Genomic DNA, 19,060 nt, shown 5'->3' on the forward strand with positions numbered 1-19,060 from the left:
CACCCTTGCAACCCAGAAATGAGGCACCCCGAAGGTCGACCTCTTTGCCTCCCACTCCAATCATCAGCTTAGCAAATTCTGCACCAGGGAACTTCATAGCAAGGCCTGGAAAGTGGATGCTCTACCCTTCCAGTGGGTCAACCTCTTGGTCTATGCATTTCCCCCTCTACCGCTCATTTCAAGGGTACTGCTCAAAATAAGGGAGGAAAAACCAAGGGCAATCCTGATTGCCTCAGACTGGCCATGCCAGCACTGTTACCCACTGCTGTGCAACCTGTCACCCCTGCCACCATGGCATCTCCCACAGATCCAAACATTCCTGACCAAGAGGAATGGGGAATTTATGCATCCCCAATTGCAGACCCTCAACTTGGCAGCCTAGCTTATTCCCTGACCACTTCACAAGCTTCCAGTCTAAGCAAACCAGTTCCAGATGTGATACGTGAGGCCAGATGCCCTATCACTAGAAAGTCTTATGCTGACAAGTGTAAAAGGTTTTGCACCTAGATCCAGGCTAAGGGAGCTGGAGTGGCGCAGCCCTCCTTACCTCTCATCCTGGACTACCTGTCTGACCTACTAGACAGGGGTCTATCCTTCTCTTGTATTAAAATTCGTGCCTCTGCCATCTCTGCTCATTTCAGCACAGAGCCACCACTTTTCTCCCACCCTCTCATCAAACAGTTCCCAAGAGGGGCTAACAACTTGAGGCCATCCAGAAGAGCACCTACCCCAGCTTGGGACCTAAAGTTTGGGTTGGAAAAGCTCACACTGCCCCACTTTGAACCAGCAGCTTCAGCAGATTTAAAGTTTCTCAGATTTAAAGTTTCTCTCTTGGAAGACAGCCTTGCTTCTGGCCATCACTTCTGCTAGAAGAGTATCCTAGAAGAGTATCCGAGCTACAAGTACTTATGACTGTAGAGCCCTTCATCATTTTCCATGCTGACAGGGTCTCCTTCAGGACTACCCCATCTTTCATGCCAAAAGTGGTGTCCAGTGTGGCTCTAAAACAATCCATTCATTTACCCACCTTTTTCACTAACTCACAAAGCAAGCGGGAAAGGATTCTGCACTCTCTAGATGTGCACAGACAGCTCAGATTCTACCTAGACAGGACTAAATCATTTAGAAAGACTGATCAATTATTAGCCAGCTTTGCTGCAGGAGCAGAGGGCAAGGCCATATCCAAACAAACCATTTCCAAATGGATAGCACATTGCATCCATTTCGGCTATAAGCAGCACGGAAAACCTCCCACCAAGGGGGACAGGACACATTATACCAGAGCAACCTCCTCCTCTGCAGCTTTCCTCAGAGGAGTCCCCACCAGGGACATCCTGGAGGCTGCAACATAGACATCTGTTCAAACCTTCACCAAGCATTACCACCTGCCTATCTTCTCCAAATCCAGGGCAGGCTTTCCCCTGTGGTCATGCAGGGCATCCTAGCCAACCCCCAGTCTTCTTGACTGGCTCCACCCTTTTTTCAGCTTTGGGAATCAACCCAAATGTGATGACTGCAACAGTGAAACATGAAGAACATAGTACATTTGTGTACACTTACCATAAATGTAGATGTTCGAGTGTATTCACTGTTGCAGTCCTGGTTTCCCTCACTCCACCCCCCTTGTCTTTCTCTCTCTCTCTCTCTCTCTCTCTCTCTCTCTCTGTCTCTCTCTCCTTACAAGGAATTTTTGGTATTTATTTTGTACTGGTAGTGTTCTTCCACCATAACATAGCTCTCTCTTGGGGGCTCCTAACAGGGCAAGAAAAACTGATGTAATGGCGTCTGCTGCCTTATGTTGTACCACTGATGACCTGACGTCAGTCCTGGAGTGACGGCAACTTGCACAGAATATACTAAGCAGAAATACTAAGCCTCTGGTATTCGGGCCGACTGAGGGCTACCCTGGCAGGGATAACCCAAATGTGATGACTGCAACAGTAAAAACACTCGAACATCTACATTTATGGTAAGTATACACAACTGTACTTTTTTATCAGTGTTGTAGTCCAGTAAACAAAATAAAGTAAATAAACTGTCCCAGGGTGAATTTTGCTCTGTTCCCAGGGTAGAGCTAGCATGTTGTTTGAGGAAGTTCAGTTGTGCTATTATCAAGTTTTCATGCACTTCTAAACTAGGATGCTAATATTTTTTTCCTTCTTGTTTCCCCCATTTTTTTAGCACCAATGTTGTCATGAATTATTCAGAGATTGAATCCAAAGTTAGAGAAGCTACAAATGATGATCCTTGGGGACCTTCAGGACAGCTTATGGGGGAGATCGCAAAGTAAGTGATATTTCTCACTTTATTTTGAATTGGATGAAAATATTATGGGTATCAGAATAAAATAATTAAGATAATGTATGATCTGGATAAAATAATTAAGATAATGTGTTATGATGTGTTATAGAAGTTGCAGAGAACACATATAAAAGTGTTGATGTGTGTGGCCATCATGAGAGCTGCATTTAAAGTGCTTGTTGCTCTCTCAAAGGCTCAACAATCCAAAACAGGGAAACCGAGGCAAAAACTTAGGTGAGAACAGAGAAGTATCAGAGGGAGTTATTTGACAACCATTTTTGCATTTTATAACCATAGATGTCCTAACTAGTTTGTGTTTTAGGATTTATAGGTTCATAGGTGTATAATAGGCTAATGACCACTAGGGTCCTTATAAGACTAGCTGTGCAGCCCAAATGTGACCCACAAGTTTGATTTATGTAGGTAACTGACTGCCTCTGTCCATCAGAGACTTTGGAGCCAGACCACAGGTGAATTTCCGATTACCTATCCATTGGTCCAAGTTGCACTTAAATAGGGATAGGGAAGAACTCTGCTTCACATACATGGGGAGCCTGTTCTAGAGAATGGTAATTCTCTGAGAAACGTATCTGTCTCTCCCAACATGTCCTATTTATGTCGCAAGCAAAATTTTTGTCTTTTAATCTAGTAGTTCTGATGCTGTTTTTGTTACGGATGTGGAAACGGTTCATCAAACGGGGTCCAAGGATGCCTTGTATGCCAGCCAAAATTACCTCTTCAAAGTTTGTATAACACATAGAAACGGGGCTATGAGGCAGTCAGCGCAAGGCATTGTGTTTACCCGTTGTATTCTTTTTGTAGGGAACCTTTGTGGAGGTTTCTTTTGCTGCACGTGTCTGGTCAGATACATACGAAAGGGGGCATTATACTCTCTGTTGGCCTAATGAGGGCCTGGTACAGTGGTATGATGGCCTATCTGGACCTAGATGCCTTGTCCTTGCTTATAAGTTGATCAACATAGAAGGTTTTTCTTACTACGTTGGAAATGGTCGAAAGCTAGGATCTGAAGTAGGATATTCATTTGTCTGCAACCTGTGGGTTATGGATCCGATATCGGATCCGAACCGGCATAGTTTCCAGCTATGGATCCAAGCTCTCAGCTCCTCCCCTCACCCATAATGCCCTGCTCTACCCTCATGACCTCAGATCTTGTTTGCCGCGCTGGTAACTGGATGTGGTTTCTATAGCTCTCAGCTAAGTGGAATTTTCTTGTACTAAAATAGAATATTTTTGCTTTCTTTAAACTTTTTTGTGTGAAAGTTGTAGGTTTCCTATTTTTATTGACTGTTTTTAGTTTAATTTTATTTACAGTAATATATTTTATTCCCTCCCCTCGCTGGACGTAGAGTGTGTGTGAGGCCTGTGTGCTTTTTATACTTTATTGTTTTAAGTTACTTCTGTAACTTTTGGTTAATTTTTGACTATGGCTGACCAGCCTAAGTCAATTTTCTCTAAATGCTCCGAGTGTGGCCATAAGCTCTCACCGGCTGATGGCCACACTCGGTGTGTTAAGTGTCTTGGGGTTGAACACCTCACATCTGGCTGTTCCATTTGTGCAGGGTTCAACCCCAGGGCACTGAGGGAGCGGAGGTCCAAGCTGGTCTTGGCGGGTCTTTTACCGCCGGACTCGGCTCCGACCCCCGCTTCGGGGACTCCTGCGGCTGCAGCTGTTCCCCCGGTAGCACGCCTCCTGCTCCTGGGACTCAAACTCCCGCTTCAGGACAGGAGAGGGATGCATCTAAAAGGACGGAGGGAGAAGCACCTAGCGGCGGGCGAGACCTCTGTTTCGGCCCGCCAGCCAAGCGGCTTCTCCCGGCTTCACTGTTGAGCGGTCTCCTCCTTCTCGGCTCCGGTCACCTGTGTGCTTCTCACGGGTCCTGAGGAGGAGGAGACCCGATCTCAGCGAGGCTATCGAGGAGGCATTCCAGGCCTACCTCGGTAGCCTCGTCGAGATCTACCCATAGCCTTTCGGATGCTGATCTGGACGGATGATGCGAAGGTTCATCCAGGCCCAGATGCAGATGGGAGTGCTCTTGCCTCCCCTCGGGAGCTCAACACCCTTTTCAAGCCTATTGCTCCTTCTCCGACCCGCTTCCGGGTTCGGAGCAGCTGGAGCCGAGCAGCCGGGCCGGGGAGGTCGGAGCCGATAGTACTGGGTGCCGGATCCGACCATGCCCTCGAAAGTGCGTCGGACCCGATCTCGGAGCCTGGATCCGAGCCGGATCCGGGGATCAGTGCTCCTTCGGCGCCGTCTGTGTCGGGCGCACTGTCGCCGGATCCGAGTGCCGCGCCGGCTCCGATCCACTCTTCGGATCGAGGGGAGCCGATTGTCGGATCCTTTGGTCGAGGTCGGCTCCCTTCGGCTTTTGATGTAGTGGAGAGGGCTCTGTTGAGGGTTTCCGGACCCCGGCACTTGCTTCGGCTCCGTCCGCTCCCTCTGCACTGGGCCAGGCTTCCACCATCCGGCCCCTGGGACAGCCCGTTTCTGTGCCCCAAGTTGCTCCTATGGAGCAAATTGCTGCTGCGAGGACTCCTCTGACAGCCCCCAGAGGAGGCTCCTCGCAAGCATACGCAAAAGGAGGCACATTGACTCCCTGAGTCTCTCACTGAAGACACGGACTTGGAGGAAGGGAAGGCTCCCACGGTCACCCCGAGGATGTCTCCCCGGAGACATCATGGAAATGCTCCGTATCAGGGGGTGGTCTGCCCCAAGTCTTCCTCGGACGAGTCCGTGTTCTTGGAGGCATTGAAGCGGGCCCGTCTACCTCTTGGGTGTCCCCCCCTGCCGACCCCCTGGTGGACCTTATTACCACCAGGGCGTGGAAGGAACCGGACACCGTGGAGCCAATTCCCAAAAGACCTGATAAAATCCTTAGCCCGCCTTCTGACAGGACCCATTGGAGTAAGGGGCCTCCTGTAGATGCCATGTTGATGGCGGCCACAAAGAGGGAACTGGCTCAGGAGAGTCCCTCAGTCCACCCACCGAGCAAGGAGTCTCGGATGATGGACCGCTTGGGGAAGTGGATGTTCAGTTCGGCGACCTTTTCGGTAAGGGCTGAACTATTTGGCACATGTTATTCGGATGCAGCGAGACCTTATTAAGGAGTACGCTGCATCCCCCCCTGAGTCCATTTCGGAGGAGGACAGAGCTCTGCACTCCACCAAAATGGCCACTCTTAGGTCAGTCACAAATACTTCTATGCGGCTACTCTCCCATGCTACGGAGGGCGCTAGAGCTGCGAGGACAGGACTGGTCACTAGGCGTCAGGCCTGGCTCCGCCACTCGATTTTTCTGAGCCCTTCAAGGCGTCGTTTGCAACGCCCCTTTGATGGTTCTGCTCTGTTTGGCAAGACCGTTCGCGAGACGTTGACCCAGAGCGAGAAGGACGGGAAGACGCTGTCTGCCGTCGGAATCCGCTTCTCTGCACCCCAGAGGCCCTATTCTAGGAACCAAAAGGGTCAGAAGAAGATGTGGTTCGGAAGTCGCAGCAGTCCCAGCCTGCTCCGGACAACCAGTCCTTCCGTGGCAGAGGAGGACAGGGAGGACGCCGCCCTAGAGGCAGAGGGGCTCCCAGAAACTTCGGGTCCAGGGAACCTTTCTCTGAACGGCCCGCGCAGCAGCCCTGAGGGGTTGCCCGACTGCTCTACTCTGGAGGCAGTCGGGGGACGTTTTTCGGGGCACCTAGCGGCATGGGAGTCCATAACATCGGACCGCCGGGTTCCCCAAATCATATCCAGGGGATATCGCATTCCTTTCCTTCACCTTCCAAAGATGAAGTCCCTCCCAGACGTACCACCCGGTCAAAGGGAGGCCGCTTTAGCAGAAATTGGCCATCTGCTAGAGAAAAGAGCCATCCAGCCCGTTCCCCCAGACCAGATCGGATCAGGGTTCTACTCCAGATTCTTTTTAGTGCCAAAAAAGACGGGGGAACTAAGACCAATCCTAGACCTCTCTCTCCTGAATCTGGCAGTCCCCAAAGAAAAATTCCGAATGGTCACTCTACAATCTATTCTCCCCCTTCTGGGAGAATGCCACTGGATGTGCTCGATAGATCTCAAGGACGCGTACTACCACATCCTAATGGACAGACGCTCCAGGAGGTTTCTCCGCTTCCGGCTGGGAGCCAGTCACTACCAGTTCGGGTCCTTCCCTTTGGTCTCACCACAGCCCCAGGGTGTTTACCAAAGTACTAGCAGTGGTAGCGGCCCACCTGAGGCTTCAGGGGTGCAGGTCTTTCCCTACCTGGACGACTGGCTCCTTACGCCCCAACAAGGCATCTACTTCTCTCGGCGAGACTCCTTTCTCCATCTTGCTCCATTTCTGGGCATCACAATAAATACAAAACAGTCCAACCTGGCACCCACTCAGCTCTTAGATTTCATAGGGGCCAGACTAGACACAAGGAGTTCTGAGCCTTCCTCACTGCGGACAGAGTTCTAAATCTGCAGCTCCAGGTGCGGGCGATTCTCCATTCATGTTCTGTTCCAGCGGAGTTGGTCCTGGGGGCTCTAGGGTCCATGGCTTCGATAGCACTTCTTCCTCTTGCCAGGCTCAATATGCATTCTACAGTGGACGCTCTTAGTACAGTGGTCATACCTTGCTCTCCCCATGTATCATCCCATAGCGATCAGCAAGGCTTGCAAGCGGTCCCTCTTGTGGTGGCTCCACTCCCGGATCTCCACGAGGGTCGCCCTTTTGTGCTTCTCCCCTCTCGCCACGGTGACCACGGACGCCTCCGCCTCGGGTGGGGGGCACTTTTGGGCCGGACAGTCCAAGGCACGTGGAGCGATTCAGAGACCTTACTGCATATCAATGTTCTAGAGATGAGAGCAGTGCTCTTAGCGTTGCTAGCACTTCAGGACTTTCTTCCCTTGGGAACAATTGCGATTCAATCGGACAATATGTCTGTTGTCTGGTACATCAACAAGCAAGGGGGAACAAGGTCTTACCCTCTTTGTCGAGAGGCCATGAGAGTTTGGGAATGGGCAATCTCCACCAATCGCTTTCTCATAGCAACGCACATTCGGTCGGTCCAACATCCTAGCGGACAAGCTCAGTCGCACCATTCTGACCCCTTACGAGTGGTCTCTCAATTGTCAAGTAGCGAACGCATATTCGCACGGTGGGGAACCCCTTCATGCGATCTTTTCCCTCTCCCTCAAACACCAAGTGCGACAGTTTTTTCGCTCTGATACCTCCTCCCGGAGGTACCCCAAGGGCCGCTCTGGTGCATGCTTGGCCACCCGGTCTTCTGTATGCCTATCCACCCTTGCCTCTGATGCTGCAAGTTCTTCAGAAAGCCTCTCGGGTGGGTTGCAGAATGATTCTCATTGCTCCGTTCTGGCCTCGACAGATCTGGTTCCCCTTCCTAAGGTCTCACTCGGTGAATCCTCCTTGGATTCTAGATCCTATTCGGATCTGATATCCCATCCATCCTGCATTCCTTCTCCGAACCAGGACAGCCTGAAGCTGACCGCTTGGCTGCACCAGTTCCACTCTTGATAAGGACTCGGTATCTCTTCACGGTAAAGGCTATTTTGGTGGCGGCTCATAAACCATCCACTAGAAAGGTTTACGAAGCAAATGGAAACGTTTCTCTGTGTGGGCGGAGGCAAGGCCTAGATCCCTTCACGGTTCCTCTCCCGTAGTGCTTGATTTTCTAACCTCTCTCTTTAATGATGGTGCCAGCAGTTCCACAGTCAAAGTTCAACTGGCGGCAATTTCTCACTATCACATTGGTCAAGAGTCTAATCCTCTTATGTCAGCCAAATTGTGCAAAACTTTTCTTAAAGGTACTTTCCTTCTCAGGCCCCTATAAAGCAAGCAGTTCCTCCTTGGGACCTTTCTTTGGTCCTACAGGCCTTGACCGCTCCCCCTTTCGAGCCAGCGGCTACAGTGGACCTCAAATTCTTGTCTTACAAGACAGCCTTTTTGGTAGCCATTACATCAGCCAAGAGAGTTTCTGAACTTCAAGCTTTATCAGCTAGACCTCCTTACTTGGTTTTTTATCCGGACCGTGTCTCCCTCAGGACCAACCCGTCCTTCCTTCCTAAAATCGCTTCTGAAGCAAACATCAATCAATCCATTAACCTCCCTGTTTTCTTCCCTAAGTATGAAAACAAAGGTGAATATAGGCTACACTCACTAGATGTTCACAGGCAACTAAGATTTTATCTCAACAGGACAGCTGGTCATAGGCAATCCGACCAGCTGTTTATTTCCTTTGCAAAATTCAATTTGGGCAAGCCAATTTCCAAAGTTTCTCTGTCCGCTGGATTTCACAGTGCATTTTATTGGCTTATCAAGCGTCAGGAAGGCCCAAGACCGGAGGGTGTTCATGCCCATTCAACCCGGTCAGTATCTACCTCAGCAGCCTTCAAGGCTAGGATTCCTCTGGATGATATTTGTGCAGCAGCTACATGGGCTTCATCTCATACATTTATTTCTCACTATAAGTTGGATCTTGCATCCAGGGGTAGAGCATCCTTTGGCTCCATGGTGCTCGAATATCCTTCCATGATGGCGCCCAAGATTCAGGTAGCTGGGGACTCTGTCCCACAGGTTGCAGACAAATGAATATCCTACTTCAGATTTAGAAGTTATGTACTCACCATAACGTTCCATCTGAGTAGGTGTATTCATTTGTCTGCAACCATCCCGCCCTCCTATCCCCCTGGCCTTTCAGTTTCCTGCATATTACTTGTTACCCTTTTGAGGGTATTGTTGCTTTGGCAAACTCGATCTGAGGTCATGAGGGTAGAGCAGGGCATTATGGGTGAGGGGAGGAGCTGAGAGCTTGGATCCATAGCTGGAAACTATGCCGGTTCGGATCCGATATCGGATCCATAACCCACAGGTTGCAGACAAATGAATACACCTACTCAGATGGAACGTTATGGTGAGTACATAACTTCTAATTACTATCTACATGACTTCTCAGATCCCTGAATCAACTTTTAAGGGTGTTTTATTGATGATGTAGTTACCTGTGATACTATAATGCATTTCTTGGTATTGAGTTTAACCCATAGATCTGAAGTAGGAGAATTCATTTGTCAGCAACCTGTGGGTATGGATCCGATATCGGATCCAAACCGGCATGGTTTATCCAGCTATGGATCCGAGCTTCTAGCTCCTCCCCTCACCCATAATGCCCTGCTCTCCCTACATGACCTCAGATCTAGTTTGCCGCGCATGGTGACAGCTGGATTTTCCTGAGCTAAGTGATTTTTCTTGTGAAAAATAGATTTTTGTTAGTTTAAATTTAATATTTGTGTGAATGTTTTAGGTTTCCTATATATTTTATCTTTTTGGGCTTAATTTACTTTACTTTTTTACCCTCCCCTCGCTGGTGCATAGTAGTGTGTGTAAGTTGTCTTTGGGGCCTTGTGTGAGTGTGTAGTTTTTTGTACTTTACTTTACTTTTTGTTTTGTTTAAAAAAAAAAAAAAAAAAACAGCAGTATGTCAGAAGCCCCAAAGCCTATTTTCTCTAAATGCTCTGAGTGTGGCCATAAGCTATCCCCTGCTGATGGCCACACTCGGTGCGTTCGATGCCTTGGGGTTGAACACCTCACTTCTGGGTGTTCAATCTGTGCAGGGTTCAACCCCAGGGCATTGAAGGAGCGGAGGTCGAGGCTGGTCTTGGCGGGACTCTTGCCCCCGGATTCGGCTTCGGTCCCCCCCCCCCCCCTTGGTGGTTACTGCTCCGGCAGTTCCTGCCTTGCATGCTCCCCCTCCTCCTCCCGGGATTCAAACTCCCTCTAAGGGTTCGGAGGAGAGGGAAGCCAGGAAGAAGGACCGGAGAGAGAAACACCACAAGCGGCGGGCCGAGACCTCCGTCTCGGCCCCGCCGGCTAAGCGGGCTTCTCCTCCGGCCTCTCTGGCTGCTGGCTCTCCTCCTCCTCGGCTCCGGTCTCCTTGTTTTTCACCGGAGCCTGAGGATGAGGAGACCCGACCCCCTTCGAGGCTATCAAGGCGGCACTCAAGGCCTACCTCGGTAGCCTCGTCGAGGTCTACCTACAGCCTCTCCGATGCTGATCTGGACCGGATGATGCGAAGGTTCATCCAGGCCTAGATGCAGATGGGAGTGCTCCTGCCTCTCCCCCCCTCTGGGGGGGAGCTCGACCCCATTTTTCAAGCCCATAGCTCCTTCTCCAATCCGCTACCCGGGTTCGGAGCGCTCGGAGCCGGGGGTGGGTCGGCGCCGACAGTACTGAGTACTTCGGATCCGACCCTGCCCTCGAGTTTGTGGGATCCGACCTCTCGGAGCCTTGGCCCGAACTTCGGATCCGAAGGACTCGGTGTGCCTTCGGTGCCGTCCCTGTCAGAGCGCACTGTTTCCTCGGATCCGAGGGGCTCGGCGCCGGCTCCGATCCACTCATCGGATCCGAGGGGGAGCCGACTTTCGGATCCTATTGTCGAGGCTGGCTCCCCCTCGGCTTTTGATGTGGTGGAGAGGGCTCTGTTGAGGGCATCCAGACCCCCGGCCCTTGCTTCGGCTCCTTCCCGCACTCCATCTGCTCTGGGCCAGGCTTCCATCACCCGGCCACTGGGACAGCCCGCTTCACTGCCCCAAGCAGTCCCCTTGGATCTGGACATTGCTGGTGAGGGCTCCTTGGACAGCCCCCCCAAGGAAGCACCTTGCAAACATACGTGTAAGAGGAGGCACATAGACTCCCCCGAGTCTTTAACTGAAGACACTGACTTGGAGGAAGGGGAAGGCTCCCCAAGATCACCCCCTGAGGATGTCTCCTTTGGAGACATCATGGAAATGTTACGGATCAGAGGTGGGTGGTCTGCCCCAAAGTCTTCCTCGGACGAGTTCGTGTTCTTGGAGGCATTTGAAGCGGGCCCGTCTACCTCTTGGGTGTCCCCTCCTGCCGACCCCCTGGTGGACCTTCTTACCACCAGGGCGTGGAAGGAACCGGACACCGTGGAGCCAATCCCCAAGAGGCCCGATAGGATCCTCCTTAGCCCCCCTGCTGACCGTGACCACTGGAGCAAGGGACCCCCGGTAGATGCCATGTTGTCGGCAGCAGCCACCAAGAGGGAACTCACCCAGGAGAGTCCCTCAGTCAGTCCCCTGAGCAAGGAGTCTCGGATGATGGACCGTTTGGGAAAGCGAATGTTTAGCTCAGCGACCTTCTCAGTGAGGGCGCTGAACTATTTGGCACATGTCATTAGGATGCAGCGCGATCTTATCAAGGAATACGCTGCATCCCCCCCAGAGTCCATGTCGGAGGAGGACAAACTTATGCACTCCACCCGTATGGCCACTCTTCGTTCTGTGACCAACACCTCTATGCGGTTACTTTCCCACGCTACCGAGGGAGCCGCTAGAGCTGCAGGAGTGAGCCTAGTCACACGACGGCAGGCCTGGCTCCGCCACTGCGATTTTACAGAGCCCTTCAAGGCGTCATTCGCGAACGCCCCCTTTGATGGTTCTGCCCTTTTTGGCAAGACAGTTCGCGACACCTTGGTTCAGAGCGAGAAGGACGGGAAGATGCTGTCTGCCGTCGGAGTCCACTTCTCTGTGCCCCAGAGGTCCTACTCTAGGAACCAAAAGGGCCAGAAGAAGATGTGGTTCCGGAAGTCGCAGCACTCCCAACCCGCTCAGGACAACCAGTCCTTCCGCGGCAGAGGAAGACAGGGAGGACGCCGCCCTAGAGGCAGAGGGGCTCCCAGGAACTTTGGGTCCAGGGAACCTTTCTCTGAACGGCCCACGCAGCAACCCTGAGGGGTTGCCCGACTGCTCCACTCTGGAGGCAGTCGGGGGACGTTTCTCGGAGCACCTAGCGGCATGGGAGTCCATTACATCGGACTGCTGGGTACTCCAGATTATATCCAGAGGTTACAAGATCCCCTTTCTTCATGTCCCAAAGTTAAAAACCCACCCCGATGTTCCACCCGATCAGAGGGAGGCCGCTTCAGCAGAAATTGGCCATCTGCTGAGAAAAAGAGCCATCCAGCCCGTCCCCCCAGACCAGATCGGATCAGGGTTCTACTCCAGGTTCTTTTTAGTGCCAAAAAAGACGGGGGACCTAAGACCCATACTGGACCTGTCCCTATTGAACCTGGCAGTTCCCAAAGAGAAGTTCCGGATGGTCACTTTGCAATCCATCCTCCCCCTTCTAGGGGAGAATCACTGGATGTGCTCTATAGACCTCAAGGATGCGTACTACCACATTCTGATGGACAGACGATCCAGAAGGTTTCTTCGCTTCCGGCTGGGAGCCAGTCACTACCAGTTCAGGGTCCTTCCCTTTGGTCTCACCACAGCCCCCAGGGTGTTCACCAAAGTATTAGCAGTGGTTGTGGCCCACCTGAGGCTTCAGGGGGTGCAGGTCTTTCCGTACCTAGACGACTGGCTTCTCACCGCCCCAACAAGGCATCTACTCTCTTTAGCAAGAGACTCCTTTCTTCGTCTAGCTCCCTGGCTAGGCATCACGGTAAACATAGAAAAGTCCAACCTGGTCCCTACTCAGATAATAGATTTTATAGGAGCCAGGTTAGACACGAGAAATTTAAGAGCCTTTCTCACAACTGACAGAGTTCGGAATCTACGACTCCAGGTGTGGGCCATCCTTCACGCCAGCTCAACACCTGCGGAATTGATCCTGAGGGCGCTAGGGTCTATGGCGGCAGCAATTACTCTTCTTCCGCTCGCCTGCTTGAACATACGGGTGCTTCAATGGACACTTCAGGTGCAATGGTCATTTCTCTCTCTTCGCCTGTATCATCCCATTGCAATCAGCAAGGCTTGCAAGCGGTCTCACTTGTGGTGGCTCCATTCCCCGGACCTCCACAGGGGCCGCCCCTTTTGTGCATCTCCCCCTCTCGCCACAGTGACCACGGACGCTTCCCGCCTCGGGAGGGGGGGGGCATTTTGCGGGCAGGACGGTCCAAGGCACGTGGAGCGATTTAGAGACCTCCCTTCATATGATTGTTCTGGAAATGAGGGCGGTGCTCTTGGCGTTGCAAGCACTTCAAACCCTCCTTCCCCTGGGAACAATTGCGATTCAATCAGACAACATGTCGGTGGTCTGGTACATCAACAAACAGGGGGGAACCAGGTCTTACCCTTTATGTCGAGAAGCCATGAGAGTGTGGGAATGGGCGATCTCCACCAACAGTTTTCTCATCGCAACGCATATTCTGGGTCGGACCAACATCCTAGCGGACAAGCTCAGTCGCACCATTCTCTCCCCGTACGAGTGGTCTCTCAATTCTCAAGTAGCGAAACGTATCTTCGCATAGTGGGGGACTCCCTGTTGCGATCTCTTTGCTTCTCCCTTAAACGCCAAGTGCAACAGTTTTTTCGCTCTAATCCCCCCTCCAGGGGATTCTCCAAGAGACGCTCCGGTGCATGCTTGGCCTCCCGGTCTTCTTTACGCATACCCCCCTCTACCTCTGATGCTTCAAGTAATTCAGAAAGCCTCTCGGTTGGGGTGCAGAATGATCCTCATTGCCCCGTTCTGGCCTCGACAGATCTGGTTTCCTTACCCAAGGTCTCATTCAGTGAATCCACCTTGGATTCTAGATCCCATTCCGGATCTGATATCACACCCATCGAACCTACCAACTCCGAACCTGGACAACCTGAAGTTGACTGCTTGGCTGCTCCAGTTCCACTCCTAATCAGGACTCCCGGTATCTCGTCCCCAGTTAAGGCCATTCTGGTGGCGGCCCACAAGCCCTCTACCAGAAAAATTTACCACAGTAAATGGAAGCGTTTCTCCATTTGGGCAGAGCGGCAAGGCCTAGATCCTTTCACTGTTCCCCTTCCTTTGGTTCTAGACTTCCTTACTACTCTCTTTAATGATGGCGCCAGTAGTTCCACGGTCAAAGTTCAGCTGGCGGCCATATCTCATTACCATGTTGGCCATGACTCAGGGTCTCTTATGTCAGCTAAGTTATGCAAAACCTTCCTAAAAGGCACATTTTTGCTCAGACCCCCTGTCAAAGAAACGGTTCCCCAGTGGGATCTTTCCTTGGTACTTCAGGCCTTGACTGCTTCTCCCTTCGAACCTGCGGCCACAGTCGCTCTTAAATTATTGTCCTTTAAGACTGCTTTTTTGGTAGCCATTACTTCGGCTAAGAGAGTTTCTGAGCTTCAGGCCTTGTCCATGAAACCGCCTTATTTGATCTTTCATCCGGACCGGGTGTGCCTCAGTATCAATCCCTCCTTTCTTCCTAAAGTAGCTTCGGAAGCTAACATTAATCAGTCCATCAGCCTCCCTGTTTTCTTCCCTAACTATCAAAACAAAGGCGAATGCAAGCTGCATTCCTTGGATGTTCACAGGCAGCTTCGTTTTTACCTTCATAGGACAGCTGGTCATAGGCAATCAGACCAGTTGTTCATTTCTTTTGCCAAATTCAATCTGGGTAAACCAATTTCCAAAGTTTCTTTTTCACGCTGGATTTCTCAGTGTATTCTGTTGGCGTACCAAGCCTCTGGGAGGCCCGCACCGGAGGGAGTCCATGCTCATTCGACCCGGTCTGTCTCTACTTCAGCGGCCTTTAAGTCTAGGGTTCCCCTGGATGACATTTGTTCAGCAGCCACTTGGGCTTCATCTCATACCTTTATTACTCATTACAAGCTGGACGTCACGTCTAGAGGTAGAGCATCCTTTGGCTCCGCGGTGCTCCGGAATATCCTTCCATGATGGCCACCCAAGATTCAGGTAGCTGGGGACTCTGTCCCACAGGTTGCTGACAAATGAATTCTCCTACTTCAGATTTAGAAGTTATGTACTTACCATAACGTTCCATCTGAGTAGGTGGATTCATTTGTCTGCAATCATCCCGCCCTCCTATCCCCCTGGCCTTGTCAGTTTCCTGCATAGGGTGTGTTACACTTTAGTTAGGGTAGTTGGTGCAGGGCAAACTCGATCTGAGGTCATGTAGGGAGAGCAGGGCATTATGGGTGAGGGGAGGAGCTAGGAGCTCGGATCCATAGCTGGATAAACCATGCTGGTTCGGATCCGATATCGGATCCATACCCACAGGTTGCAGACAAATGAATCCACCTACTCAGATGGAACGTTATGGTAAGTACATAACTTCTAATTTTGGCACCAGGCATTTGTCTATATTACACCTTCCTGAAGGGTGTTCTTGTCTTGGGATATTCATTGTCTGCTTCCTGTTTGCATTCAGCTGCAGACTTGGTTAGCCAGAGGCCTTTGACATTGGCTTTGACATCTGATAAGTAGATGCTAAGATAAGAGGTCATTGTTCCCCTCTACTTGACACTCATTGCACCCATTATAGAGTACAACCCCCTTTTTGGAATGTACCTTACAAAGACATCTGCAGCAGCTGGAAAGGCCACAGAAGTACCTCACAAAGAGGATTACTGGCCTCAAACAGATGCCCTACACTGACCGTCTCAAAAAAAACTCCAGCTTTACTCTGTAGAATATTGCCTACTTTTATAGGTTCATAGGTTGGTACTAGGCTATCAGCCCTAGGGCCTTTACAAGCCTAGCCATAACAATTCCGTGGCTATTTCTTCCCACACTATTTACTTCCCTGGACCCCTGTCTAGCAGGGCGACTGACATGATCCCTGGGGTGAATTTCCTTTCTCCCAACTAATCGTCAAGATTCCTTTTGAAGAGGGCCAAAGAAGCACTCTGCTTGACATGTATGGACAATCTATTCCAGAGTCTGGGGAGTCTCTGGGTCAGGAACCTATCCCTCCAGCATGTTTTGTTTATTGTGATGACAAGGTGTAGATCCCTGGAGCGTGTGGCTCTGAGGGATTGGGATTTCTTTAAGTGTAGCATGTCCAACAGTGCTGGGTTTGACATGGCCTTGTATGTTAAGCAGAGATCGCCTCTGAGTAGACGATATGCGACAGAGTATAGCTGGAGTTTTTTAAGGCGGTCAGTGTAGGGCATCTGCTTTAAGCCAGTGATTCTTTTACTGAGGTATTTCTGCAGCCTTTCCAATTGTTGCAGATGTCTTGAGCGGTACATACCAAACGGGGCATTGTATTCTATAATGGGTCTAATGAGGGATGAGTACAGTGGGACAATGACCTCCTTTTTTCAGGATGAAAAGCCCTTAGTGATGAGGTGTGCCACATAAAAGGATTTCCTGACTGTTGTGGCAATGTGGTTATCGAAGGTGAGACCACTGTCCACTTGTGTCCCTAAGTCTCTTATCACACTTTCGGTGTTTAGTGTACTGCCACCTATATGGTAATTCACGGATACATGTTTTTTCCCCAAAGGGGATAACTATACATTTCTTGGCATTGAGTTTGAGCCCATGGCTCTGGCACCAAGCATCTGTTTCTGTAAGGCCCTTTTGTAGAGTATCCACATCATTTGGGGATTCAATAATGGCTCCCAGTTTGCAGTCATCTGCGAACTTTGTTAACCAGAGTCCCTTAGTGTTGGTCTGTACTTCAGAGAAGTAGATGCCAAACAAGAGCGGTCCCAGGACTGAACCCTGAGGTACTCCACTTGTCTGGAGCTGGATTTGGAGTCCGAGATGATCTCTGCCTAACATATAAAGCTATGTCAAACCCAGAGCTGTTGGACATGGTACACCTAGAGAAATCCCAGTCCCTCTAAGCTACACACTTAAGGGACCAAAACCTTGTCACCACAATAAACAGGACATGCTGGAGGGAGAGATTCCTGTCCCAGAGACTTCCCATACTCTGGAACCTGTTACCCATCTATGTCAAGCAAAGTTCCTCATTAGCACTCTTCAAGAAAAATCTTGATGAGTGGATAGGAAATAGGAAATACACCCCAGGGATCACTTCTGTGGCTATGCTCGACAGGGGCACAGGAAAATAACTTTCTTGGGTGGCATAAGCCAGGGAACCTTGCTGGCTAGGCTTACATAGGCCCTTGGGCCAATAGCCTAATGCCTACCTATGAACCTATGCCAAATAGGAGTGGGCCTAGCACAGATCCTTGGGGGACTCCACTGATGACCAGCCTTTTGTGGAGGCTGCCTCATAGATTCTAACTTCCTGGATTCTATCAGTGAGGATTCTATCAGTGAGCCAGCTAGCTGTCCAGTGTGTGGTATTTTATAACCTTGTTGAATAATATTCTTATGTGGCATTTTCTGTTGAATATGGAAATAAATATATTTAGAAGTCTCCAGATTTTGTGACTTTAGAACTACTGCAGGCTGTTGTATGTTTGAGTTGTAATACTGTGAAAAAATTTAGGCTACAAAGATGAGGTTGCTTTCATAAGATGTTCTTCCTTAATCACTGCTACAGTTTTCCGTACTGTGTGGATATCTTGCTGAGGGTAGCTGTATGTTTGGCCAGCATACCAAAGCCTGAGCCCTTCCATGTGCCATAACTCAGACATATGTTCCATGTTCGATGTGTAAGGTGCATAAGTGATGTATGAGTAAAAAAAATCCTCAGAACTCCTTTGCTGCCACTCTGAATGCAGTGTTTTGTATTTGGTCTGTAGGTCATACATCAGCATGCAGTTCACAGAGTCCTAGCAGAAAATTACCCCATTGGGGACTCTTCCTTTTTCTTTTAGCTTGTTTAATTGCAGGTACATCTATTTCATAAAAGGGAAATGTGAATGTGGGAGGCAGATTCTCTATAAAGATAGACAAGATAAGTGCCTTTTTTGTTTAGGTTCAGAGTACGTCCATAAATAGTTTTCTGCTTGCCAGGCCTTTGTTCCCAAGAACCTAAAAAGCAGTCTTTCGTTTTATTCAGTCTGTCTGGAAAATCACTGCCTTAAACTCCTTGCTCAAGGAACTGTAGCTTCTGACTCTTTCCACCCAGCAATCCATTTAACTGAAGAAGTCAAAGAAATTAAAACCAGAAATTTTTGCTGTTTGTTGTGTCTGACGAAGAGACCATATTGGAGGCTGATATGGGCATGCAGTTTGCATGTCTTCTGAGGCTGATCCAGCATCCACTGAGGGCAAAAAGGGGAAGCCTGAGGTAGTAATTTCGCTAGGGCCTATGGTAACTGCACAGATTTTAATTTGAGAAATCGCAGGTCCTTTAACAGAAGAACTCCAGAGTTTACAACCTGCGAGATTTGCCAGGGCAGACATCCCTACAAAAAAGAAACTGAAAAGAAGAAGTTGCTCCCACTGCTAAGAATCCCCAAGAGGCGTGGTAAGATTTTACCCAAGGTCTCTCTAAAGTCCTGATAACTTTGAAACTTCCTCAGGGATTGTCAGTCCCTTCCCCTATAGGACTTCCTCTATTTGTACTACAGGACTAGGAAAATGACCTGTCCTGATGAAGAAGATTTAGATTCCGGGGAGGAGTCTTTAGCTTATTCTTCCCACATTAATTCACTTCTTGCTTTGGGTTGTGATGAGGAAGACTCTTCCCGATTGCCCAATGGAAGAACTTTCTTTTGGTGATATTATCCTTTTAAAATGATGGAACATTTGAAGTTGGAAAGCCCTCAGATGAATGAATGAGATTCAAAAGATATGATCTCGTCCGGATGGATTTCCCCTAAACCTTCCACAGTATGTCCCATTCTTGAAGCCCATTAGACAGTTTATATCTGCTTGTTATGCCCCTTAGTCTGTCTCCTGCTTCTACAAAGCCAGACAGGGTTTACAAGATCCTTGAGGCTCAGACTCCCCCATAGAAGAAATTTCCTTTGGGGAGACTTTTATTGGGATGATGCAACACATTGAGTGGGAATCTGGCACGTCACAGAAGTACAGAAAAGATGTTATGATTTGCTTGTAGTTGGAGACTAAACCAAC

General features: G+C 49.9%; 1 protein-coding gene across 1 annotated transcript in view; it reads left to right on the plus strand.

The window, feature by feature from the left end:
- The window catches only part of CLINT1 (clathrin interactor 1), a 1,421,335-nt gene that overhangs the window by 236,671 nt on the left and 1,165,604 nt on the right, over window positions 1–19,060 (plus strand). Inside the window, exon 2 of the mRNA XM_044069360.1 lies at window positions 2,182–2,286. Coding sequence (XP_043925295.1) covers window positions 2,182–2,286 — 105 coding nt within the window. The remainder of the gene's footprint in view (window positions 1–2,181; window positions 2,287–19,060) is intronic.

This window comes from Protopterus annectens, chromosome 4.part0, assembly GCF_019279795.1.
Source record: "Protopterus annectens isolate FY-2018-M chromosome 4.part0, PAN1.0, whole genome shotgun sequence".
In the NCBI taxonomy this organism is placed as follows: Eukaryota; Metazoa; Chordata; order Ceratodontiformes; family Protopteridae; genus Protopterus; species Protopterus annectens.